This window comes from Mustelus asterias, chromosome 4, assembly GCF_964213995.1.
Source record: "Mustelus asterias chromosome 4, sMusAst1.hap1.1, whole genome shotgun sequence".
Lineage (NCBI taxonomy): Eukaryota > Metazoa > Chordata > Chondrichthyes > Carcharhiniformes > Triakidae > Mustelus > Mustelus asterias.
This window is the reverse complement of record NC_135804.1, coordinates 83,830,046-83,857,624: the sequence shown is the minus strand read 5'-3', so window position 1 is coordinate 83,857,624 and position 27,579 is coordinate 83,830,046. Positions and strand designations below refer to the sequence as shown.

Sequence of the window (27,579 nt, the reverse complement as noted above, 5' to 3'; positions counted from 1 at the left end):
ATACTGAAATTCTCTACTAGCAAACAGCAAAATCTGAATTCTATTTGCGAAAATTGTTTCTCAGTTGGGAAACTGGCAAGCCCATCTATCCTGAATTAAAGTTGGAAAACCATCCTCTCCCCCTCTTTCCCCAGCCATTATATTTCATCACGTTAAGTATGCAGAGTTTTTTTTATTCTTTAATAGGATGCAGGCATTTATTTATTGCCCACTCCTCATTACCCTTGAACTGAGTGGTTTGCTAGGCCATTTAAGAGTCAATCTGGGCTGGGATTCTCCCAAAACAATTCTAAGTGTCTAATTCGCGTGAAAACTGAAGTAAATCATGCCGGTTTTTTCAATGGGATTTTCAAAATGAATCTCCCACACTCAGGCACTGCAAAGTGCCCTAGCGTGATTCACGCTGAAAATGAAGGGGCAGGGCCTAATCCTGCTGGAGAGGCCGGCAGCATAGTTTTGAGCGGGCCACTATGCATGCGACAATCTGTCAGTGCTGTGATTGGCGCATGTGCCGTGGCCCTGCACTGCCGGCCTCCCGTTTGCTGGCCCAGTGCGGAACCCGTGCATCGGGCGCCACTTGAATCTCCACTTGAATTTCCCGGCCCACTGCCCTATAAAATTAGGATGGGAGAATCGCCCCCCCCCCCCCGGAGTCACATGTAGGTTAAATCAGGTAAGAATGGCAGATTTCCTTCCCTAGTGAGACATTAGTAAACCAGATGGTGTTTATGACAATCGGCAATGATTGGTTGATTCCAGCTTTTTCACCACCTACCATGGTGGGATTTGAACCCGGGTCCCCAGAGCATTACACGGGGTCTCTGGATCACTAAGCCAGTGGCAGTAACACTATGCCACTGCCTCCCCTTAATGTAACTAACATGCAGAAATAAGTTAGTGTCATATATGAATGAAATTCTGGAATTAAGGGTTATGTAAGGGTTATTTACTATCCTTAAATCAAGAATAGTTTTTCAGCAGCCCTTTAAGCAATAAATTAGATGGAAATTTTAATCGTGTCACTGCTGGAAACCAGTCTGATATCTTCCAGAGAGACAGTTTGAGAAGAATAGCACTGGAGCCAAACTTTACTCGATCTTACACTTACTCACAGAATTATACGTTACAAGCATTCATTGCACCTATTTTTAGTAAGTGTCTCGCTGAAATATTTTTAGTATCTTCATGCCTGCTGTGTGTTTTTTGACATCACCCCTTAATGGCCTAACTCTAATTTCTTGTTTTGGACTCTCCCCTCGGGATGAATCAAACCATTCAATCATTTTAAAACACCCTAGTTAGATCATCATTTAATCTTCTATCCTCAAGATATAATGCCATGTTGGAAATTTAGTCTTGCAGTTTAAACATGAATCTTTCTGGTACATTCAAAAATTGGCAAAGTCCATTGGTAAAGGATAAACAATGACTTCCATAGTGCCAAGCATATGAATGATGTGTCTGCAAGCATGAGGGTTGTTACTGCATGACTGCATTTCTAACAACTTCAGTGTGATTGGCTAATATTTCGACATACAACATCAACTTACAATTATATTGACCCCTTTATGTAGTAAATGTCCAAGCACTATTCATCAGAGAGTAAATTGGTCACAAGGCAACAGTGGAAGAAGGCACCATGGATGCCTTCAAGTATTATGATCCCCATAGAGACTGTGAACTTGCAAAAGGAAATTTGAACTTCCAATTGATAGCAGAAAGGATGGCACAGCTAAATGTCATGTTTTAAGACTTTAACAAGCAAACTAAAAGCACTCTTGACTAAACATGATTATTGCAGGCATCTTACATTTTAAACTACTGAACAGAACTTTTCCCTTCTACATTCAACACAACTGAAAAACCCACTTCACTGGTGTATTTTACACTGTCCCATTCGATTTTTCTCAGAACCAATCCAAAGTGATTCTTAGCTCCAGGGGATATAATTCCATTCAATTTTTTTCCTAGCCAGGAACCTTTTAACCCCAGAACTGGCTTTCACAGTGAGGGTTTTTCCTGGTGATTCTCCTCCTAGTGCAAGCTAGGCAATTCTTACAGCTTTGCTTCAAATCCTCACGTTTGGTCTCTTCAATTCAAGTGCTAGCTCCCACCCGCATTCCTCCGCGGTGAACCATTGAGAATTTCAGGGCAGGATTTTCCAGCCCCGCTTGGCCCTGGCCGGAAATTCCCGCCCGAGGTCAACAGAACTTTGCATGGTCCGCCCCTGCCTGCTACGATTCCCGTGGCGGGGGGATGGGAAAATTCCGCTCTCAGTCTCTAACTGTTCTTTCTCTCTCTGTCCTGGATCCTGGCAGATTGCCTGTATCTGTGATTTTTTTAAAGATATCGTAGAAGTACTTCTCCTCTCTTAGTCCACCTCCTCAGTAACTTGAAACATATGGGTCTTGTATCTGGGTAGAAATGTTGATTAGCTATCCTTGAAATCCTATTTCTCTTTAATCTTGAAAGTAAATGGACAGTTTAAAACATTATTGTTTACAATCAAATATTCTCCACACATTCCTAGGACTTTGGAGATGAGTAGTCTCCCCACTATAAATACAGATGTTGCTGTCGTGGTCTCCCACGTGTGAATACCTTGCACTTTCTTTCCAGCAAAACATCCTGGGCCTCCTTTTAATCTTTAACAGCTAGATCATCCAGGCCTGTTGTTAGGCAGACTTTGGAACAGGTCACATGATCCTCTTCATTTCATCCTAATTTAAAGACACAGTCCCAAACATACACTCTTCCTTATAAATCTCATATTGTAACACAAGACAGTGTTCTAATGGTAGTGTTGTAGGGAAATATCCCTTACCAGTGCAGAATAGAAGTTGAGTCGCAAATCAAGGTTCAAAGCGTGTCTTTATTGTACAATTACTGGGATCCCAGGGAGACCCCCGTAGCCAGCTCAGAAACAGTGGCTTGGCCACGTTGATCTCAATTAAATCACATCAGCTCTGGATCTTTATAGGGATCCAAAATTCGCGCGGGAACATTTGATTATGCCTTTTTTTACACAATGTATAAAGTGGTCTGTCAGTTTCAAAAGTCCCTAGGAAGTTTCATGGATTAGCATTTGTATGGTGTGTGTTCGTGTTAATGGGATTACTTGGTCCTGCCCCGGTGTCTAAATGCGTTTCCCATTACCATCTCTATGTGTCCTCTTATTTGAATTGATCCTATTGTTCCGTGTCTGTGTTTCCTGCTTGTGAGATTGAGTGTTAATGTCATCCTGTCCTGTTGGGTGTCTGGGGTATTTCATTCTTAACCTTTTATCCTTATCTCTTAGTTTATCAGATTTTTATGTCTGCCTTGGCCAGTTTAAAATGCAGCTGCGCTGTTGCTAGGCAGATTAGGGATCTTCCGTAGTTTCTGAAATTCGTGAGTCTCTCAGCTGTGCAGGGGGGGACCCGATCGAATATCCATCCGGGGGTGCCCCTCTGCATTGTTGGCCCGTTATGAGTGGTGCCAATTAGTCCAATATGTAAATATGTTTGATGATACAAATATGGTTTTCTGGAAAATTTCCTCCTTCAGTCCCTCCTCTCGTCCAGGGGGTGCCATTCATGGCTGACCCCCCATGGACGACCTTCAGAGGAACAGTGATTTGTACAGCTGTTGTCCTTGCCGTTGTTCCTCTTCTTCTGTGTCGTTGTTAAGTTCTTGCATCTGGATACTGGCAGTGGGTAGCATTCTTGATGTAATATTTGCACATATCACTTTAATACAGGTTAGGCCAAGGCAGAGTGTGAACAGGATGGCTACTACTAGGATTAATCCCTTCATAATATATGCTCCCCAAACTGTGTTAAACAGCCATCCTAACCACCCATCAGTCCCTGTTAACCCCTGTTTAAAGTTATCCAATTGCTTTTGTATCCCGGACATGGCTGCTGTTATGTTTAGTGTCTCGTCGTGTACGTATGTGATGCATTTTTCCTTGATGATGGTGCATACCCCCCCTTGTCTGGCTAGCTGATAGTCCACCGCATATCTCGTTTGTTGTGTGTATAGTCTGAGTTCTGCGAGTTCTTGGTCAATTGCGCCTAATGCTTGTAGGGTGTTGTTTCCTAAAATGGTCAGTCCACATATGAAGAAGTTCCTATTACTGGCACTGATCACCCCTGCGGCGCCTCCCAGGGATAGTGTCCCCAGAAATCCATATCCTAAAGAAGACCCTAGTGTGACAGGGGCCTGCCAGTCGGAGCAAAATTCTGCGCTGATGGCCCTGGTCACTATGCGTTTCTGGACATGCCCTTCACTTGGGCATGGAACCGTGAGAGGTCTGATTGTCCCTACGGAAAAGAACCTTGGAGGCCTGTCTGTGGCCGTCATATATACATTTTTAAATAAAACACGTACCCGTCTTTAACCCGATAACATGCATTACCCCGGTGTCGTTTGACCGCATGGCCCCATCTTGTGGAACCTTCCCTCCCCCTGGACTGTCCACTTGATTGTACCTCTTGGTGAGAATCAAATGGATATGTCCCTGAGGCTGAGCTTACGTGGGTGCCGTTGCACTTGCCACACATAAGCTGCCTACCCGCGGTGACTGCAATGCATTTTTGTTGCTTGCAGTCACAAGTGAAGTGTCCTTCCCGGACCCGGCACTCCTGGAGAGCACAATGTGCCTCAGCGCACGAATCATTTTTAGGGACAAAGGCATGCACGCACCCCCATCCCTCTCCCTTAAAACATTGTGGGTAGTTCCCATGTGTCTCGTCCGGTTGGGGTCCCGTCCCCCTTAGAATTCCCGGCTCAATGAGCTCTACACACCTTCCTTGTATCCCTTGCTTAAAGTACCCAATATGTTCTTTGCAGGGTGCCCCCGATGTGTCAATAGTGAATAACTCTTGTGGGAGCCACCCTGGTGTTGCGATGAATAGGGAGTTTACTGATCGCGCTGAGGGGTAACAAGCGGTCCTATTCCCATAGATCTGGATGTGTGTTTTCAGGAATAGGTTTCCTTCCATGATTGGTGGTTCTGCTCCCCTAACCCCCATATGTTGGAGTGTATTTACAATGGTCAGGGTTATTATCAGATATGTCCCTGTTCCCATATCGCTCTTTTTTTTTCAACAGTATTTTACAATTACAGTATATACAGAAAATAAACAGGCAATTAAATTAAAAGTAGTTGGTTCCGACGTCTTGATAGTAGATCTGGTCCTGGTTCCTGTGGAAGTTGAATGAGCAAAACGGTATTTTTTTAGTTCATTTGTCCTCATATAGTTTTAATTGGGTCCAGTGTTTCCAGACCCCCTGTCCCCTTATATCTATACAGGCACAGGTATCTCCGCTAATAATGACCTCGTAAGGTCCGTGCCATCTTGGGGCAAATCCTGGTTTTGCAGGAAGCACTTTTGTTAATACCCGGCTCCCGGCTTTTGGGACTTCTGGTAATATTTCTGAGTCCCCCTCTGCGTCGACCTGTGCCTGATTAGAAATTACGGACCGGCGCATCCCCTTCAATTGGGTGCTAAGGTCTCGGATGTATTGTCGGATACATCCATTCATTTGTATGTAGTCTTATCAAAAGACATCGCTTTCCCCATTAAAATCACATGCCATACAGTTCCGATCTTTATATGAGTACTCTTACACTATCTCTAATTTGATCATTTGTTTGCGTGCAAGCGCTACACCACAGTACTTCACAAAATAATTATGTCTTTATCAATGCCCAATATAGTATATGAATATATCACACAAAGTTGGTTAAGGCTTTTCAGGATTTGATGTTATTCTTGTGTCTATATGGCAGTGCTATACTGTATAATAAAAATAATCAAGCGGCAGTTGTATCATACCACTTTACACATCGTACCCGTGATATCCAAACCCTTTTAATTCAAGCCGTTTCTATTTTTAAACTGAGCTCCAGATCGAAACCCCCGCACTCTAGGAAAAGTAACAGGCGCCGAATCAAAATCAAAGGGACTTCTATTCTGCACTGGTAAGGGATATTTCCCTACAACAGTAGATTACAGAATTGTTACAGCACTGAAGGGTGCAATTCAACCACTGTGTCGGAACTGAATGAGTAATTCTCATAGTGCCATTCCTCTGCCTTCTCCCTGTAGCCTTGCACCTTCTTCCTTTTCAGATAACTGTCTAATTCTCTTTTGAATGCTTTAATTGAACCTACCTCCATCATGTGCGCAGGCAGTGCATTCCAGACCTTAAGCATTCACTGCGTGAAAAAGTTTTTTCTTCATGTTGCTTTTGCTTCTTATACCAATTTCTTTCAATGCATGCCCCCTCATTCTCAATCCTTTTGCTAGTGGGAACAGTTTCTCCCGATCTGCTCTTTCCAGATCCCTCATGATTTTGAATACCACTATCATATCCCCTGTCTGCCTCCTTTTCTCTAAGGAAACAGTCCTAAATTATCCAATCCATCTTCATAACTGAGGTTCCTTATCCCAGGAACCATTTTTGTGAATCTTCTTTGTACTCTCTCCAAAGCTTTATATCCCTCCTCAAGTGAGGTGCCCAGAACTGGATGCAATCCTCCAGCTGAGGTCAAACTTTGTCGCATACAAATTCAACTTAACGTTTTTGCTCTTGTACTGTATAGCCCTATTAATAAAGTCTAGGATCCAGTATGCTTTATTAACCACATTTCCAACCTGTCCTCCCCCCCCTTAAATGATTTATGCTCATATACACCCAGAATTGAATCTTTTACTTTAGATTGTCTCTCTATGTCTTTCCTATCAAAATGAATCAGTTCACATTTCTCCACATTAAACTTCATCTGCCACCTATCCACCCATTCCACAAGTTGTCTATGTCCTTTTGAAGTTCTGCGCTACTGTCCTTATAGTTCACAATGCTTCCAAGTTTCGTATCTTCTGCAAATAGTGAAATTGTGCCCTGCACACCAAGGTCTAGTTCATTAATATATATATTAAGAAAAGCAAAAGTCCCAACATTGTCCCCGGGAAACTCCACTACAAGCCTCCCTCCAGCCTGAAAAATATCCATTAAACATTGCTGATTGTTTTCTGTCACTCAGCCAATTTTCTATCCATTTGCTACTGTTTATTCAACAAGCTATCACTTTACTCACAAATTTGTTTTACAGCACAGAATCAAATGCCTTTTGGAAGTTCTTGTATCCCACATCAACAACATTGCTCTCATCAACCCGAAAGGACAATATTAATCTTCGAGGTGTAAAGGCCATGGGCTTCATGAATTTGACATAGAGATAATGACAAAAGGAAATAAGAAACAGAACCAAAAAGAATAGTTTTTCATTGAGCCAATTAACTTGGAATTATTCTCACCTTCCAAGATGCCTTGAAGTGATAACGCATTTGGCTGTAGAGAAGGAGATATGGGAAATACTAAACTCACTGGTGATTAAATTGTCCATGATTAAAACCTTGGATGGTGTGATGACTAGGCTTAGAGGGGATGACATGAGTGAGGAAATGTTGTACAGTGATGATGAGTGAGATCAAAAGGGAAGATATGCCTGAGGAGAGGGGAAATAGGGAATTTCTAAATAGGTTGATGTAAGGGGATTTTCTTGGGGCATCCCTCAGTGGGGGCGCGGGGGGGGTCTTGTATTCAGCTGATCACAGTTAACACAAAGACTTGCGAAAGACAGTGTGCAGTTAAAGACTCTTTATTTGACTTACACGTATTGGGAGAGAGATGGTCAGAGGATTCCAACCTCTCCCTCACATTACATTACATGAGCACAGCAAATATACATTTCTGAAGATTCGATCCTCCCGCCCAACCTGTCATCCGAGCTGGACGATCCAATTACATTAATACACTTTGTTTACTTTGGCTAATACCAATTTAGCTTCTCGCAGAATTAGGAATTCATTGGTCAACTGAACCCAAAGATTCTTCCCCCGTTGCCTAGGAACCTTACCTATGCAAATCTGGTAGGTTCAAGTGTCACACCAAGCCCTGCAGTCCTGGGAACGAGAAGGGAGTTATGTTACTTGTCTTATTTCTGTCCCCTCGTCAGTGGAGGGCTAATACATCTATTCATTGCAGTTAGAGGCTGAATCTTTCTATTCATTTCAAAAACCTTAGTTGCTTGTAGTTGCCTGGCCTGCCCCGATAGGGTATATGCTCTTTGATTCATTGTTCCAAAAGAATGCGGTCTGTCTAATTAAACTAATTTCTCATTATGCCAAGGAGTAAATTGCATGTTGACCAAAGCTCACAAGAAAATACAAAAATACAGTTTAAATCTATAATACTTGTTCGAAAATGATTATATATGTGCTTATACAGACAATACCTTCATACAATATAGGAAGGCACATTGTGATACCTTTGATATATATCAGACACATTGTAGCCCCTAGTTTAAACTAATCAACTTTGTTTTAATAGTCTTCAAAAAGCAGAGGTTTCTGCATCTCCTGCTACAGTGAAATGCCTGAACAAGTTGAGCAACTGAGGGGCTGAGGTGGAAAGTGATTCTCGTTTGGAAGCTCTTGAGTAACTAAGAAGGACTATAGAGAGTTAGGGCTTTGAAAGGAGAAGGGAATGATATTCAAGGAGAAAAGGTGTTTGAGGAGTAAGGAGCTGAAACGATAAGAAGTTTTAGGTTGCGAGCCATGCCACCACTGCAAAGACTGAGTGGGATGATATAACTGAACACGGTGGTCTTGGTGAATGGGAAGGGTCATCAATTTATTTGCATTGACCATTTTATGTTATTCAGATCACAAAATCAAAGCAATTTACTAAGATCGGTATTAATATTCTGATGTTCATAACATATTTTTATTTGTCAATAAAAGTTATTGCCAGCTATATAGCCCCATTACGAGTGACCAGTTTAAGTTTGGAGACATACAAAATGCCATTACAAATTAAGTTATTGCTACATTTCCAACACTTGACTACAGTTAGAAACTTTCAGCACATTCTCAGTCAGTAATTGAAATGTAAAGTATATAGAGACTCATTTAAGTGTTGGATTTCCTCATTTATTGTCTAACCTATTCTGGAAATGGGTGTCATAATGCCTGTAAAATTTTCTATTCATGTTAATACATCTCTGCAGATTCAGACGAATGCTAGTGTTCCTAATGTGTGCTACTGAGAACATAAGTGTTAAGGACAGGCCATGTACAGTCAGGCTCTGGCAATCTGTGAGAACAATAAGAGTTTTAACAACACCAGGTTAAAGTCCAAGAGGTTTATTTGGTAGCAAATGCCATTAGCTTTCGGAGCGCTGCTCCTTCGTCAGATGGAGTGGAAATCTGCTCTCAAACAGGCCATACAGAGACACAAAATCAAGTTACAGAATACTTATTAGAATGCAAATCTCTACAGCCAACCAGGTCTTAAAGATACAGACAATGTGAGTGGAGGGAGCATTAAGCACAGGTTCAAGAGATGTGTATTGTCTCCAGACAGGACAGCCAGTGAGATTCTGCAAGTCCAGGAGGCAAGCTGTAGGTGTTACTGATAGTGTGACATGAACCCAAGATCCTGGTTTAGGCCGTCCTCATGTGTGCAGAACTTGGCTATCAGTTCCACGTCAATCTGTGAGAAGCCTGAGAAGCTCAGGCAGCTGAGTTCCAGCTGAACTGAGGGAGTGACCTTTATCGTGGGCTTTGGAACACTGACATTAGGTCAAAAACCAGGTCCTGAGCACATGCTCACAAGCAGGAGACTAGCTCAGTGATTTTACTGCAGGAGGGGACAAAATGTAAATTGTTCTGTGAGAGGATTGTTGGGGCCACAGGGAATTTGGTGCTGGAGTTCCCTCTTTGAGCCATGGAGCCTCTGGCTCTGATGCTTCCCACCCAGACTGCTGGGTGCTTTTTGCCTCCATGCAACTGGTAGCCTCTCCACATGGCATGGAGCCGCCCTGCCTTTGGCAAAAAGCTCGAAACTCTGTTAAATGATGCTCAATGGGGCTTTTAATTATACAAGTTAGCTGTACACCTCCATGGAATAAGTAGCTGATCTGCCTCACAGCCAGGCTCAAACCTGCTGATGGGAAACTTCCCAGGTGGTGGGATTAATGACACAAAACTGTACTGTCATGGCTCCCCATTATTTTACTGCCACTGCTGCCTCTGTTCCTGCCATCCAGGGACCAATGAAATTCAGTCCTATGTTTCCTGTCTGCTGATCATCCTGTTTGACTCTGTGGGCCTAGAAATTCAGAAAGGGCTGCTTTCAGTGTTATATGTTTTGATTGGTGAACAGGTCCTTTAAGAGTACACCAAGATGTGTTGGTGTTTTGCAAATCAATATAGCACCGAGAACTCCCTGATTATAATGTTAATGCAGTCCACAAAGACAAGCAACTTGGATGCCCGTTCTCAGCTTTATTCCCATTATGTTCTGTGTACAATATTATATAGTACTTCATGCCACTAGCATATTACCAATATGGTAATTATCATTGCTGCACAGTGTGCAAATATCACTACATTGGACTGGAATGAAAACTGTAGCTTGATTGCACACCATTTAAGTTAATATAGGGCAGATCAAATTGAAGACAGCCAGCAAAGTATTTCGCAGAGTAAATAGCTTTTAACTGAATGTGCTGTACTTGTTTGGTAATAATTAATATTGATTTAACTACTATCACTAGACTCCATATGAGTTGAGTGCTTGCTTTGGCCATTGATGCAGTGCATACAGAATGGAGGAAGGAAAAGCAACGTTGGAGCAGGCTGACCTTCCTACACAGCAGTGATTTCTATGCAGCTATCCGCTCACCTGCAAAACCTTTCTCTGGTTTTAATTCCTTTACTTGTGGTTTTGAACGTATCTGCAGCTATTTGCTTTTATCCTCGAGGCTTTGAGACAAATCTAGCAGGAGACTGATGTTGCATTACATATTTACAATATTTCCCAATCTAAAAACCATTGTCCAACTATCTTGGAGTCATCTAGATGATTAATGACTGAAAGGCAATTGGAATGTGTAACTCAACATATAATGTCATGTAAGAAAACAGTTGTGATTGTTTGCTGCCTGATTAATTGGGAAAACAAGTGAATATTTGAGGGCTATTAGGAGTAAGATAGCATGTTGTGTTTGGGGTGTTGGATTTTATAGTGTTAACATCCATTCTTAAACCTCTAATTTTTAAAAAGTGGTCTTACAGTTATGATAGTCTAAATTCCTTTGATGCTAATTTATATTGCCAAACTTCAACTGAAAATTCCCTGGGCCAGGAGAGATCTGTGTTCTTAGCTTTTTGCAGGCAAGCCTGAACCCCTGTTCTAGTTGTTAAAATGGAAAGCTTATTATAATGCAGGATGTGCTATGAGCAAGGGGCTGGGAAGGCAAGCATCAAGTTCACCTCCGCTTGCTGATATGAGACCTGGACCATTTTAACTTTTAAGCCTCTTTGAAAGACCTGGCTCATGTCTTAGTAGTGTTAGTTTGGTGGCTGGAAGACAAGCCAGTGCAGCAGGAAGCTACAGCCAGATATAAAGGCACTGGTCCCCAACAAAATAGATGAACCACAGAATCATATAGTACAGAAGAGGCCCTTTGGCCCATCGAGTATTCACGGAAATGTGAGAACCACCTAATCTACCTACCAAAGAGAAGAGAATCTGGCAATTGCTGAAATGTACACCAGTTGACAGAATGGCAGAATGTAGGTCTTAACGAAATGAACCAAAAGTAAGATGAACATCTACTATCAGTGAGCTTAAAACTTGATGGTGCCACTCACATCTATGAGAAGGATACGAAACTCCAGAATTTTGGGCAGATAATCTGGGTCGCGACTTCGTGTAGCACTGCTGCCACATTTCCTTGGAATACTTCTCATCACTTCAAATTGGTTTGGGATGTCCATAAAAGCTCCATATAAATAAGCAAGTTCTCTCTTTCTTTCTTATGGAGTAAAGTTTATGGTAACCGATATGACGTACCAACTACTAATACCCTTGTTGTTACTCTTACAGAATTACGGATTAGAGACTGAAAACCTCAGAACGCTTTCCCACAAGCTGAATGCCTCAGCCAAAAACCTCCAGAATTTTATAACAGGCAGACGGAGGAGTGGCCATTACGATGGCAGGGCTTCCAGAAGGTTACCAAATGACTTCCTTACCTCGGTGGTTGACCTTATTGGTGCTGCCAAGAGCTTATTAGCCTGGCTAGACAGGTAAGGTACTCTGCTGATATTCTCATTTATAAATAACCATTGGATGTCTGCCCATCTGTTGGAATACGGAATCCATTACTCCACCTCTGACACCTCTGTCCTCTCCAAACATTTTGTTGTTTCCCAAATCTGTGGCCATCTTTCCCACATCTGTGGCCATCTTTCCCACAATTCCATGTTTAAATCCCTTGCTATAATTTTTTCATCTCTGCCACACAACTGAACCAGTCATTGTTGAGCCACATATTATATATTATGTAACGTGACCGTGGTAAGCTATATGCCCTCATCCCTCTGACCTGTCTGCGGCTTTTGACATGATTAACCATACCATCCTCCATCGACAGCATCCTCCTTCAAAGTCTCTCCTCTGTCATCCAACTGGAAGAGCCTGCCCTCATTTGGTACCATTCGTATCCATCGATTCATAGCCAGAGGACCTCTTCCTGCTCCTGCATAGTTATCTCTTGTATCCATCACAGAGCTATCCTTGGCCCACTCTGATTTCTCATACATGCGGCCCCTCAGTGGCATCATCCAAAGACGCAACATCAGGTTCCACATGTAGGTTCCACATGTAGACACAAAAAAAGAAATGGAAGCAGGAGTAGACCATATGGCCTGTCAAGCCTGTTTCGCCATTAAATATGACCATGGCTGACCGTGGGCTTCAAATCCATTTTCCCACCTTTTCCCATATTTCTTGAGATCCTGAGAGACCACCAATCTGTCTATCCCAATCTTAAGTGTATTTAATGATGGAGCATCCACAACTCTGTAGGATAGAGAATTCCAAAGATTCACAATCCTTTGAATGAAGTAATTTCTCAGCCTCTCAGTGATGATGCTCAGCTCTAACTCCCCACAACCTCTCTGCCACTATCTCTGATTTGTCAACTGTTTGTCCAACATTTAGTGCTGGATGAGCAAACTTTTCTCCAACTAAAAGTTGGGGAGACCACAGCCATTGGGTGGAATTTTCCACTGCTGCCAGAAGTGGGAATCTTGGAGGGCAGGAGCACTTAATTTGACATTTCCTGCTGGTGGAAAAGTAGTTTGGAATTTTGTTCTTCTGACTTTCAAGGTAGGTAAAAGGTGGATTGAATTTCCTGCTGAGCAATGTCATAAACCTAATTTGCATTCTTTGGCATCTTATGAATGCTTATTAAAATGTCAACTCACTGGAATCAACGTTTTCTTTCCAAATTCAGTGCCGTTCCAGAGGATAATTAGAATGTTCTGTTTTACGATTGTATATAAGTGGTAAGCTTCACTTCTTCCACGGTTTGGAGTTTAGTCGATGCACCTTTCATCCACCTTTTATACTGTCACTGCTGCATGTTGGTTGCCTGTGGCACAAGCTGCACCAAGGCTGGGCACAGGAGGCATGATCAGAGGGGAAGAGTGATCATAGGGCAGGACTGGAGGCAGAGACTGCCTGGTCTGGGGGGGAATGGTGAGATGGAGGAAGGACTAGAAGGGGGGGGGGGGGGGGGGGGGTGGCAAGGAACGACGGAGTGGATGATTGAAAGACTGCCTGGGGGTCAAAGGTAAAAAAACTATCCGGGGAAGGTTCAGAGACAGTCATGGGTCTGAGACCATGCTATCAGGTGAATATTTATGAGGCTGTCCCTAGGACTGTACTGGCTAGGTTAAGGGGCATCTGTATTCTGTATGCCAGTGGCTGGAAAGTCATGGGTGGTATTGGATGGTCTCATGTGAGGGTCTCAAAATGTAATGGTACATGTAGTCTCGTGCAGAGGAGGGGGTCAGATTGACAAAGGGCATGGGACATCAACATTAAAGGGATTAGGGGAAGAACAGGAATATCAACATATACAATGATGGGGTCAAGGAAAAAGGGGGAAGCTGGATAGTTACAGAAGACATAGGAATTAATAGGCGGTGACTATGTAGGATGATAAGGAAGAAATTGGTGGCTGATGTGCAGAGGTTGCAAACTGGTCGCATTCAAATCTAATATGTGCCATGTTCACCTTCAGTGATCAATAATAAAGTTAGTAAAACAAGCTTCAAAAAACATCTGGGAGGGGCATCAAGGTGTGTGGGAAGAGTTCAGCATAAATATTTTAGGCTGACTGAATGAGCACCCTATTGGTTTCCTGCAATCCACAGGGGATAGGGCTTTGCTGAGAGCTGGATTCAAGGTTCTAATAAACGAGCTTTGCTCCTTCAGTAATGACACACATTCAAATAAGAATCCATTAATTCTTGGGGCTGCAGTGAACTTGGACTGAATATCCTCACAGAGGCCTCTAAAAAGGGAAGGAAACTCAAACAATCAAGAGTCATGGTTGCTGCATAGAAGCTAAATGGACGCCACAAACTTCAATATTCCCATTGTCATGGTTTACAAGACACCATGTGTACTGTCATAACATTAGCACAAGGCTAGGTCATCAATAGCTGCGCTCTTGGCTACTGGAGGCAAGCTTGACTAAGGGTTACATGGGTCAGTAAGACCCTCATTGTGAATCGTAGTCAAGTCTAAGGGAGAAACTCAACCATCTATGAACCTCCATAATATTACTAACCTGCGGTGGGTGACCTCGGGATGAGGGCAGGCCAACGGCTTGAGACTGGATTCCTGACTTGGAGATGGAGGGAGGCCATTCAAGGGGAAGTAGCAATGATTGCTCAATTGCATTGCATTGCAGATACAGTGCGAAGTGGAGGATGAAGGCTGCAGGCAATGCTGCCTTGTTGATAGTTATGATTAGAATGAGGAAAAGAGCCCATCACCAATTGGTACAGCTCTGAGAAGACTGTCAGTCTGAGGAACAAGAACCAGCAAGGCATAGTTAATGACGCCTGTTCATCGTTCACAAGAGTACATCTGACTGGAGTTACAATGTAACACATTCCATGCCACAAGGTCCTTCATGGAGCAACTATTAGCTTCCTGAAGATGTGTTTCTGATATTTGGATTGGTCAGGTGGGGCTCTCCACCATAGAGAGTGCCCTGCGTCATCACTATTTTCTGGGCCCTACACAACTTGACATTGCAAAAGGGGGATATATTGTCTGAGGGAGACATTGAGGAGCTAGATTTCTCCTTGGAATAGGAAGACCTTGAAGGCGTGAGTCTGAAGAGGGTGATTCAGACAAATCACATGAGGATTTCATTGCATAGGCACAACATGGCAGATGTGCCTACACGATTCCAGGAGAAATAAGGCAAAGACAAATTTTCTCCATCAAAGTTTCCTATAGTCTTCGATGCATGGGTTGCACCAACACCTTCATCCTCAGCTTGAACATCTCAGGAAAGTTCAGCAGTCTAATAATTGCCACAGAAGTAACATTAATCACCTGATGCCCCAACAACAGAGCCATGCTTGGAAGGGAGAGTAGTCTTAGCAACAAGTGGCTGCTCTGAAATATGATTCGCACTCCCTTAGCACATGTCCTTTAGCAACTCCACCTAGTCCTTTCACTCATGGCCTCACCAAGTCAGTGGACATGGCAGCTTTTAAGGGACTGAAAAGCCAGAACAATGATGGATCCATCCATGTAAGAATGACTCCAGATTAGTAAGGTGACCTGAACACAGATCCCATTCTTCAATGGTTTGCATTTCAATGTCTCAAGAGAGAGCAGCATCTGAAGAACTCTATTTCTCCATCATCCATTTTCATGAATGCACAATGCAGAAGCATCATCTAGCTACTGATCCCCATTTGCCCCTCTTACATCAGGATGCAGTGACCTTTAACTCTACATCATGCAGAAAAAGCTGCAAGGCTTGCTTTGCATTGTCCCCACAGAGCGCCTCAGCAGGACAATGTTTAGACTAGTTACAAACACCCAGGACCCCGTAATCGTTGGAAGCCTGACAAATTTCTGTCCTTAGTGACTTTGGCATTTGTGAGAAATGTGGATTCATCAGTATTGATACAACTGTTAATGACAACTTCTTCCCTTCATAGACTCTGCTGAGGCCTTAGGAGATGTGCAAAGGCATCACTTTCATAGCAGGGTAGTCCTCGACATGCTCCAGCTCATAGAGTCCAATCCTTTCTAGAAAACCCTAAGTGAATGAGAGGACTGTCATGCAATGACTTCCAGGTCAGTTGTACTGGAAATTTCCTACTGTATGTATAGTATGTAAAGTAAGCCATCCAGGAGCAATGAGGAGATGGCTTCATCAGGATGAGCACACACTCATACCCCTCTTACACACATTTGTAATGTTCCCAATTAATCCTAACTTTCTGAGTGTCTGTCATTGCCTCCTCCAGCTATGGACCCATGTTCATGAGATGACCACCAGATTGTGAATCCAAGCCTGCTCTAGAACTAGATCCCACCAAGGTGTGTGTATCTGCACTGGTGGAGGTTGCAGCTGAGCACAGTGTTAGTTCTTCTTCTAAGGAGACTTCTGCTTCCTCCTCAGAGATGATCTCCTCGAGAAGCCCTCCACCTTTTCTTACTGACACCTGGAATAAAGAGAAGAGCGAATTAGTGATTGACAAGGCAAACTTGTACATTAAAGTTTACTCACAGCCATTGCTTGCATGTTGTTGATGTGTACGGGATGGATCCTCACTGGCTTGTTGGAGGGAGGCAGATCTTGTCTTCCATGCGGCAACAACCCCTCTCATTGCTGGCAAGCTCTGCGGCCTGTTCTCTGAACTTTGAGAGGCTCCGCAATTCTGGGGTTCCCCCATTGGTCTTAGTTCTCTCCCTTTTGTTCCATGAGATCTTGCCCTGCATAAAGACAGATGGATTTACTGTGAGCACAATGGATGATAGAGCAGTTCAAAAGCGTACATGCCTGTGGTGTCTGTTGAGTCCTCTCCAGTAAGTGATTAAGCCACCATTTATGCAGCAATTACATGAGATGGTGAGCTTAGAGTGGCTGACAGATAGTCAATGCTGATGTCCCACTTGCTGGTCGCGTGTGACATTGTTGTGAGCTCCAACCCTTACACTCTCATAAGGCATCAGGCAGTCTGAGTTTGCAGGGAGTAGAAATTTTACTTACCCTGGTGGAGTGGAGCAGATCATTCATCCATTTGTGGCTCTGCAGGGCAGCACATCTGTGTGCCGCGGGCACTAAAATCCTTGGTTACGCTTTCCCAGGCCAATGTTGTTAGGAGGGAGGACTTCTTGCACCTATCCCTTGGAAAGAGGACCTTCCTGGACTACCTTGGGAAGAATTCCCAGGGAGGCTTTGCTGAATCGTGGGACAGAATGTTTGCCTCATCTCAGTGCCATCATTTTCCTCCTCACCACAGCACCTGTCCTGCAGTGAGTGAATGGCTGTCTGGGTGCTATTTAAATATGGTACCAGGACCTTCACCCCCAGGAGGTAATGGCAGGGCAGGCGAATGCCAGCCCACCCCGAGATTTACTGAGCTCCTTACTGATATGTAATTAATGATCTGAAAAATGGAAAGTTGGGTATGTTCAGCGGTCTCATGACTCAGAGGGAACCATGCCAGCTTTCCCACCCGCCACCAGATGAATAGAAAATTCCACATATTGTCTTTGGTCTTTGCCACAAACTCCATTCCCAAGCCATCAACTCTATCCATCTCACAACAACTGTCTGAGGTTGGACTCAACCATTTTCACAGCTTTGGTGTCATATTTAACATCAAGATCAGCTTCCAACCACATATCCACTCCATCATCAGCACTGCTGACTTCCACCTCCTTAGCATTACTTGACCTAACCTCTGCATCAGCACATTTGCTGCTGAAGTCTTCATGCATGTCTTTGTTACCTCTGGATTTGACTATTCCAATGATCTTGTAGTTAACCATGAGGCCATCTAAAACTCTGTTGTCCTAACTTACGCCAAGTCTGTTCAGCCATCACCATGTATTCGCTGACTTAGATTGGCTCCTGGAGCAGCAAGGCCTCGATTTCAAAATTCCCATCCTTGCTTTCAACTCTCGCCCTGTCCCTGTAACCTCCTTCAACCCTACAAATATCAAGTCCAATATACCTGCTCTCTACCAATTCTGGCCTCTTAATTTTAATTGCCCCCATATTGGCAGCTTACTGACTGGATTCTGTGCTCTGAAATTCCCTCCCTGAAACACTCTATCTCCTCATCTCCCTCTCTGCCTTTTACAACGCTGCTTAAAATCTACCTTTTTGTCCAAGCTTTTGGTCATTGTTCCACTATTTCCTAACATGGCTCAATGTCAGATTTAGTTAGATAGCACTCCTGTTAAGCACATTGGGATATTTCATCATGGGTGCTACATAAATGCAAATTCATGTTGTTGCTAGTTAGACATGATTTAACATAGATAATAAATTTGTAATAAAAACAGAAAATTCTGGAAATACTCAACAGGTCAGGTAAGATCTGTGAAGAGAGAAACAGTTCACATTTCAGGATGATGATCTTTCAAAAGTAAATGTTTGCAATGTAACAGGAAGTGATCATGGAAGAGAAAGTGGGGGAGGGGAAGAAAGAACAAGAGGAAAGACTTGTGATGGGGTGGAAGGCTGGAGTGATTTAATGACAAAAGAGATGAGGATGCAAGGCAGAAATGGGTAATAATAGAACAACAAAATAAACAAATGTTGGGTCTTGCAGAGTTAAAAGTAACTTAAGAAGAATCATTACCAGCAACTGTGTTCAAAAAAGTGAGAGCAGTGGTTATGATTGGAAATTGTCAGAACTCAATGTTGAGTATAGAAGACCTTGAAGTGCCTTTAATCAAAAGATGATGTGCTGTTGCTCAAACCTATGCTGATCTTGATTGGAACAGTGTAGAAGAGGTCAGAATTGGAACGGGGATGGAGAATTACGTAAAGCTCAGCGTTACACTTGCAGATTGATTGTAGGCTTTTCACAAAGCCATCAACCAACCCACTTTAGCGCTCCTCAGTGTAGAGAAGACCACATCATGAACAGCAAATATGGTATGACAACTTGAAATATTGGGGATAGGAGGGGGTTTAATTTAAACAGCCATGATTTCTCCTCTCACCACCTGTCTGTTAACAGAAAGTTGTTTTTGATTTTGATTTCTGCCGTTATAAGTGATGGCATATTTCCCAATCCTCAGTTTTGGTGTGATCCAATTTTCTGTTAAAACCTCACAGCAAACTACAAATAGGGTGAACTCGGGTTAGTTTATTCATGCGCACGCAAAATGCAAGAGGGGGTGTCACTAGGTACCCCTAGTGCATTCATACAGTAAAGCGATAGAGAAAGAAAGATTTACAGGACAAAGACCATAGAGCAAAGAATTATTGTTTCATGTGAGTCTAGAGTCCAGAATCATAGTTCAATGGTATTCCTTCGCAGAGATTGAAAACCAGTGTGGGATCATTCACTTTTACAGTAGCGATGACTTCCACAATGAGATGGGCAACGCAGAGATGAATTAGGCTTGTAGGCAATGGTATAGAAGTCCCAGTAGAAACAGTAGGGTCAGCCATTCAAACCTGGACAGAGCACTTGCTGTGTGCTGCTGTAGGTGGATGGAAGTTGGCAAACTGCCTTGCAGCACGGCAAGACAGTATAACTGGTTCTCCCAGCTCAGGGTGAGGTCGGGGTGGGTGGGTGGGGTGGTGTCATGATTCATGACTTCCACCTCACTTCTTTGGCTTTGACAAAGGGTGTATATTCCTTTGTCTGGGTTCCTGAGTTTTCTAATGCTCCAACCATTAAGAATTTGAAAGGCTCTTTGTCCTAGCAGACTAGTCGACTCCAGTGAGCAGACCTGGCTTATGAAATGTAGGTGGCCTTTTTATAATTCCCTTTGCATTTGATCTCTGCGGCCCATGGGACTTATTAGTGTTTATTCAGAGATAATGAGCTGCACATTTCTTCAATACAGCCAGATTAGTTCCTATTGTTCGAAGGTCACAGCTAGACATGGCTTCAGTCATTTTAAAAGGTCATTGTTCAGTTTTAAAATTTTAGGAATGAGCCATAATGATGTATGTATTGTTCACTATAACATAGTGTGAACTCTTAGCCCCATTATAGAAAGAAGTACAAGTAAATTACTGTTTCATCTGGAAGCAGTGTTTTGTGCCCTGGACAGTTGGCAGGGAGGATGTAAATTTGTGGTACCTCTGTCTCTGATTGTCAAGCTACACACAACAGTAATTTTGTGATACCTCTACGTCCAGTCTATTCAGAGAACCCCTGGTGACATTTATGCTTCTCAAAGTAAAAAGAGTGTTAGAGAATATTCTCCTTGTTCATGAGCGGCAGACATTTCTGTGAGTGCTGGTTATCAAAATTATGACCAAGTTGTTGATCATTTGTTTAACCATCATTTACTTCAATTAACTAAAACCTTCATGGCCAAGACATCCATTTTTACTGCCTGGTTCTTGCACCACTGCAGACCATTTGCTGCTGAAATCCTTTACATCTGCTCTAGACATCTCTAGACCTCCACTTAATGTTTCTCATTTTACACCCTCCATAAACTACAGTGGCTCCGAAACTCAACTGTCTGCATATTGTCCAGCATTAAGGCATATTCGTCCATCTCTGCACATCTGTGTTGACAGATACTAGCTTTCTTTCCCCAGGATGTTTGGCAGGATATTTTGAAGAGTGGGCAGGAAGTGTGTTCCTGTGACTACAGCAACTCTGTAGCAATTTAATGCTCCTAAGAACTTTAATTGGTTGCAGACCCGACTTTCGGCCCTCCAGGGGGAGTGGGGGGTGGGGTGCAGGGTTGGGGGGGGGGTGGGGGGGGGGGATGCCCACATTCTATGGGCAACCCCACCAGACAATGCAAAATTTTGCCCATTATATTTAAAATCCACACGCTCATCTTCAAATATTTCCTTGGCCTCTCCCCCAACCTATCTCAGCAATCTCCTACAGCCTTAAATTCCTTCCCACCTCTTTCCTTCTTCCAACTCTGCAATATTGTGTGCTGTCTCCTCTCCATCTTCATTCCTCGTTGGTGGCTGATCTCAGCAGCATTGGCTGATTCTCTGCAACTTACTCCTTCAATTGGTATATAAATGAATGTAGTTGCTGATTTAGGTAACCTGTCCATTTTTCCAATGGAGCATTTCAGTCAGGAGAGAGAGGAGGTCTTCATCCTGCTACAACTTTTTAAGATCTCTGTACTTTGCCGATGCTGGCCTCTTGCGCATCCCAGATACCTATTGAATCACCAGAGGTGGTTGTGCCTTCAGCTGTGTGGGTCCTAAACTCTGGAATACTCTCCCAAAACTCTACTCTGCCTCTCTACCTTTTTCTCCAGAATGTTCATCCCCATTCTGGTACCTTCATATGTAGTTTGCTGTCAAACTTTGGTTGATAATGCTCCTGTGATGTGTCTAGGAGTGTCTCACTCTGTTAAAGATTGTATATAAATGTAAGTTGTTGTTGCTGGAGCTGCAATTGTGGAGGATGCTGGCTGGCTGGCTGGATTTTTTCAGCCTGGGAGGTTGTTTACAGTGGTGTCCCTCATGGGTTAGTTTTGGGTTCATTCCTCTTTGCAGTTTTTACAAATTCTAGTGTGGGGAGCAGGATTATAAAGTTTGAAGATGATGGAAAACCTGATAACATATTTGATAGTGATGAGGATAGTTGCAGTCTTCAGGGTATTATAAATGGGATGGTGAAATGGGCAGTAACATAGATGTCAATGCAGACATGTGTGAAGTGATGCACTTTAGACAGAGTAATATGGAAAAACATAATACTATCAATGACATGATTTTGAAAATGTAGACGAACACGTTCATTTACACAACTCCTTAAAGGTGGCAGGGTGAGTTGAAAGGATGGCTATGAAAGTGTGTGGGTTACTTGGGTTATAAATAGACAGAATATAAAAGAGATCATGCTCAAAATTTCTAAATCACTGATTAGGTTTCAGCTGAACCCTTGTGGAAAATTGTGGGCTAAAGAAAAGACATACAAATCTTAGTACACAGAGGAGGTTGACCAGAAGATTACTAGGAGTTGACTTTGACGTTCAATGGCTTTACCATTGCAGAAATTCCCATTATCAACATCCTGGAGTTACCACTGACTGGACTAGCTATAAAAGTACTGTGACCACAAGAACATGATGTGGAGATGCCGGCGTTGGACTGGGGTAAACACAGTAAGAAGTCTCACAACACCAGGTTAAAGTCCAACAGGTTTATTTGGTAGCAAATACCATAAGCTTTCGGAGCACTGCTATTTCCACTCCATCTGACGAAGGAGTAGTGCTCTGAAAGCTTATGGTATTTGCTACCAAATAAACCTGTTGGACTTTAACCTGGTGTTGTGAGACTTCTTACTACAAGAACAGGTCAGAGGTTAGGAATCCAGCGGTGAGTAACTCATCTCCTGACTCCCCAATGCCTGACCATCTACAAGGCACAAGCCAAGAGTGTGATGGAATACTCTCCACTAGTCCAGTGAGTACAGCTCCAACAAACTCAAGATGCTCAACATCATCCAGAACTAAACAGCCTGCTTGATTGGCACGCCTTCCACAAACATTCACCCCCTCACAGTAGCAGCAGTGTTTACCAACTGAAAGATGCTCTGCAAGGATCTACCAAGGCTCCTTCGACAGCACCTTCCAAACCCACGACTGGAAGTTCCCCTCCAAGCCACCTACCATCCTGACCTGGAAATATATCACCGTTCCTTCACTGTCGCTCGTTCAAAATCCTGGAACTCCCTCCCTTAACAGCACCTTGAGTGTACCCACACATGGACTTCAGCAGTTCATGAAAGCAACTCACCACCATCTTCTCAAGGGCAATTACAGATGGGCAATAAATGCTGGTCTAGCCAGCGACACCTAAATCCCATAAATTTTTTAAAATACCAGGAGTGAGGGACTTCAGTTATGAGGCAATGTTGGAAAGTACAGGCTGTTTTCCTTGGAACAGAGAACATTTAAAGTTGAAGACAAAATACTGTGGATGCTGGAATCTGAATCAAAAACAGAAAATGCTGGAAAATATCAGCAGGTCTGACAGCATCTTGGAGAGAGTGCTGACGAAGGGTCGTCCTGACTTGATTTTCTAGCATTTTCTGTCAACATTTAAAGTTGGCCTCGTAAACATTTTCAAAATAACTAGGGGCTTTGATAGAGACAGCAGAGAGAAACTATTCTATCTGGGGAGTGGGTCAATAATTAGAGGTGATAGATTTAAAATGATTGCCAAAAGACCGAGAGGGGAGAAATGCAGAAATGTTTTACTTGCAGAGTTGTTGGGATTTGAAACTCTCTACCTGAAAAGTGGGTGAAACCCATTCTATAAATAATTTTAAATGAGAGTTGAACACGTCCTTGAGCATGAGGAACTTGCAGCATTGCAGACAAAAGCCAGGATATGGATGAAACCTGACTGCATTTTCTAAGCGCCAGCACAGGCACAAAAGATCAATTGGTTTCCTGCTGTGCTGCATGATTCTATGAATTGTAAAGTTAATTGTGATTTATTTGTGTCCTGGGTGCTATATAATTACATGCTTAAAGGTGCGTTAGTGTTTCTAACTGGTAAGGATACGATTAAATTGTCATTTGAAAGAAGGATTTACCACTGTCATATTAGAATTAATTATTCTTCATTGTGTTTTTAGGTCGCCATTCGTTAGTGTGACAGAATACTCACTTCTAAAAAATAACATTGTTCAGCTGTGCCTGGAACTAACAACCATTGTGCAACAGGTAAGGATTAAACTCATATTGAGTAGCCATATCGCCAGAAAAAGATTGAGTTTGTTTGCCCTTTGACCCCTTTATCACTACCTAATTGAAATATTTCTTCATTTACAATAAATTAGCACAATAACAATTTATTACAAATAATTATTTTAATCATAAATATGGTTGATAAACGTGATTGCAGCAGATGCATAAATTGAAGGATGTGCAGTCACGTGTGACAGATTTCTGATCAAATGAAACATCAGGCAATCCACAACATAAGTCACAAATCAGTTAATGATGTTTCTACTGAATCTCATTCATAATTATCTGCAACTCTGCCTCTGAATGAAAAGTGGATCAGAAGATTGTGAATATTTTCGTGATTGAGCCTCTGCTCTTCGGCAACTTATAAACTGCAAAGAGCTAGAGGATTAGATGCAAGCCAACACTTTTGGTTGATGTATACATAGCTTTATATCTATGCTTCATGGTCAATTATTTTGATTGTTAAATGCTCTGACGTTACTCCTGCACTCAGCCGTAAGTGATTTGTAATCCAGCCAGAAATATTTCCTTAGACAGCTGGATTAGTTATGCTCGAGTTGGAAAGGGTTGTGCATTAATAGAAAAATGCCACAGCCTTCAAAGAAAGACAATTTTATTTGCAATTTTCTCTCAGTTACGGATCCCTACATTGATTTATAAAATGAGTATGCTTTGAATATAACATTGAAGTTCAGGTGTTTCGTGCTGTGTTCTATTCTAACTCAGTCCTTTTCAATATTGAAATCTGTGGAACTCATTTGGAGAGATTAGAACTCATTCAGAACCCAACCACTTACACAGAGTTAAAATTGGGCCTGCGTCTCCCAACACTGTTTGTTCCTGTTCACCAAAGTTGGCAACTTTTAAATGTAGCCTGTGCCTCCTATGAACTGATGTTCAAAAATCTAAAACTTCCGGAAAATGGAGTGGATGATTGAGTCTTTTATTGTTGGTCTATTGAACATGGTATCGAATACACACCGAATGTTCCTGATTTATCCCATAGTCCCACGATAGATGAGGGAACCATATTTTCAGCCTACCAACAGATTTATTGCAAGAGAAAAATGTACACAGGAACAAGTAAATTCAACAAAAAAAAACATGAGCAATGCTAAACTTTCATCATTGGAGCCCAAAATAAATCATTTTTAGATTCCTAGTCCTTTAAATTTTCATTAATTTTTATATCAGTGTCTATACTTAAAAATAATTTCGTATCACCTGTTAAGGATCAGATCAGAAACTGCAAGAAATATTATGCAGTTAGCTGAGACCCTAACTTTTCCTTTTGATTTTGGCATTAGGGCGAGCATAAGGTATTTCACTCCAGGTGTGATTCATTTCACCCACTAGGAAGGCTTCATCAAAGCAAACTTTATTTCAGGACATAGTTAAAATATAATAAAAAGAATTAGCATAACTTTTACCAATTGGAAATACTTAACCATGACAAGGTATAATTCTTGACAACTAGCAGTCTGTATAGTTTCAATGTAAGTAACGTGCCCCACAGACATAAATCCCCTTTTCGGCACCAGGTAACACCAAAAACTGATATGCTCATGTGGATGCAAGATTCAGCCTTTTAACATATCTGGACTGAGATTCTCATACAGCAACCTCCAGAGAATTGCATTGCAGCAATTCATCAAAGATCCTTAGACAGCACCTTCCAAACCTATGACCACTTCCATCTCGAAGGACAAGGGCAGCAGATACATGGGAACACCACCACCTGCAAGTTCCCCTCCAAGCCACTCACCATCCTGACTTGGAAATATATTGCCGTTCCTCCACAGTCACTGGGTCAAAATCCTGGAATTCCCTCCCTAACGGTATTGTGCATCAACCCACAGAACATGGACTGCAGTGATTCATGAAGACAGCTCACCACCACCTTCTCACGGGCAACTCCAAATGGGCAATAAATGCTGGCCAGCCAGCAATGCCCATATCCCATGAATGAATAAAAAAAGGAAGATCCACCTCTAAACAGCAGACTATCAGAGAACGAGACTGATTTCTAGGCAGATTCCAGTCTCTAGATCCAGAGAAAGAAAGAATCTTAGAAACCCTACAGCACAGAAAGAGGCCATTCGGCCCATCGAGTCTGCACCAACCACAATCCCACCCAGGCCCTACCCCTGAGAGACAGAGAAAACAACCTCTTTCTAAAGATCCTAAACAGCAGACCATCCTTAATTTCTCTGTGTAGGCCTAGCTCCATCCAGCCACCTGATATTACTCTCAATCAAGTCCTACTCTGCAAAAACACAGGGGAACACTAAAAACAACAACAGCAATAGTCCAGATTAAAACAAACATTCTAGCAATTAGGAGTGATTATGCTGCTGCAGTAACAATACAGGTCTGCTGGATGCAGACCCAGCAGCACCGGTTAGAATAGATTGTTAAAACAGAAACATGACTAAAATACATTTCTTAAAGGCACAGTATCATCACACACCGAAGTGGTTGATCTGATTGAAATGAAGAAGTGGCCGTTAGCCTCTTGTATATATTACAGGTTAAGGAACCTTCTGAGCACAGCGCTCATAGAAGAAACCCTACAGTGCAGAAAGAGGCCACCTAGCCCATCGAGTCTGCACCGACCACAATCCCACCCAGGCCCCACTCCCCCATCCCTACATATTTACCTGCCAATACCTCCAAACTACGCATCTCAGGACACTAAGGGGCAACCTCAGCACGGCCAATCAACCTAACCTGCACATCTTTGGACTGTGGGAGGAAACCGGAGCACCCGGAGGAAACCCATGCAGACACGAGGAGAATGTGCAAACTCCACACAGACAGTGACCCAAGCCGAAAATCGAACCCAGGACCCTGGAGCTGTGAAGCTGCAGTGCTAACCACTGTGCTACCGTGCCGAGCTGTGAAACAAATCTGCACACAGACACAATGGAGGATCTTGAGACAAAATCAGTGCTCGGCATACAACATACCCATCCCTACCTCAAATATGGCATAAACTGCCTTTTCTCATTTCAACTGCTGATTGACTTGTGGCATATTTCCAGCATTTTCCATTTTATTACCAATTTTCAGAATTTGTGGTTTATTTTACTTTTTTATTTATTACATTTATTTGAATGATAGTTCATGCCTTGTGCAGGCATTGCATGGCAGGCTAATATCTTGTCGAGGCAAAACAGAGTTCATGCTGGAAAAACATGTTCTGATTTTTTGAGGGTTGGATATTTGAGGCGTGTTGAACTGTTTCTCACAGCCTTTTTGGTTTTGTTGCTCCATTGCATTACTAATCACATTAGTTTAACTCTTTTCTTGTTTTCTTGCTCCCCCACGCCCATCTCTCTTGGTTTCCCCACCTCAGATTGGGAATTCCTCATGCACACAGAGGTTTGGGCTCCTGGAGATGGATTAAAGTCAGGTGTCATTACACTTTGAGGGAAGCAGAGAAAGAATTGACTCTCCTTGAATTGGACCTTTCGATTGCATTGGATGCAGAGTGCTGGTGGCTTTGATAACGAAGGGAGCCTTGAGTTTCCACACCCACATTATTCCAAACCACCACAGAATAAGTCTTGTGTATAGTATTGAGCAAAAGACAGAAGTATTGCTTATCCTTGGAATTTCTACCTCTCCTCGTACAAGAGCAGAGGCATGACAACATCCCACTAAGGGGGAGCAGATTTTCGAAAGATGCAGGAAATCATAGTTCAAAAGTGTATTCTTATTTGGTTCATCCCAACTACTGAGCAGAAA

The 27,579-nt window shown here is 42.6% G+C and overlaps 1 protein-coding gene across 1 annotated transcript in view; it reads left to right on the top strand.

Annotated features, from left to right (window-relative positions):
• Positions 1-27,579, top strand: part of LOC144492818 (connector enhancer of kinase suppressor of ras 2) — a 751,457-nt gene that overhangs the window by 204,430 nt on the left and 519,448 nt on the right. Inside the window, exons 3-4 of the mRNA XM_078211295.1 lie at positions 11,947-12,149; positions 23,715-23,802. Coding sequence (XP_078067421.1) covers positions 11,947-12,149; positions 23,715-23,802 — 291 coding nt within the window. The remainder of the gene's footprint in view (positions 1-11,946; positions 12,150-23,714; positions 23,803-27,579) is intronic.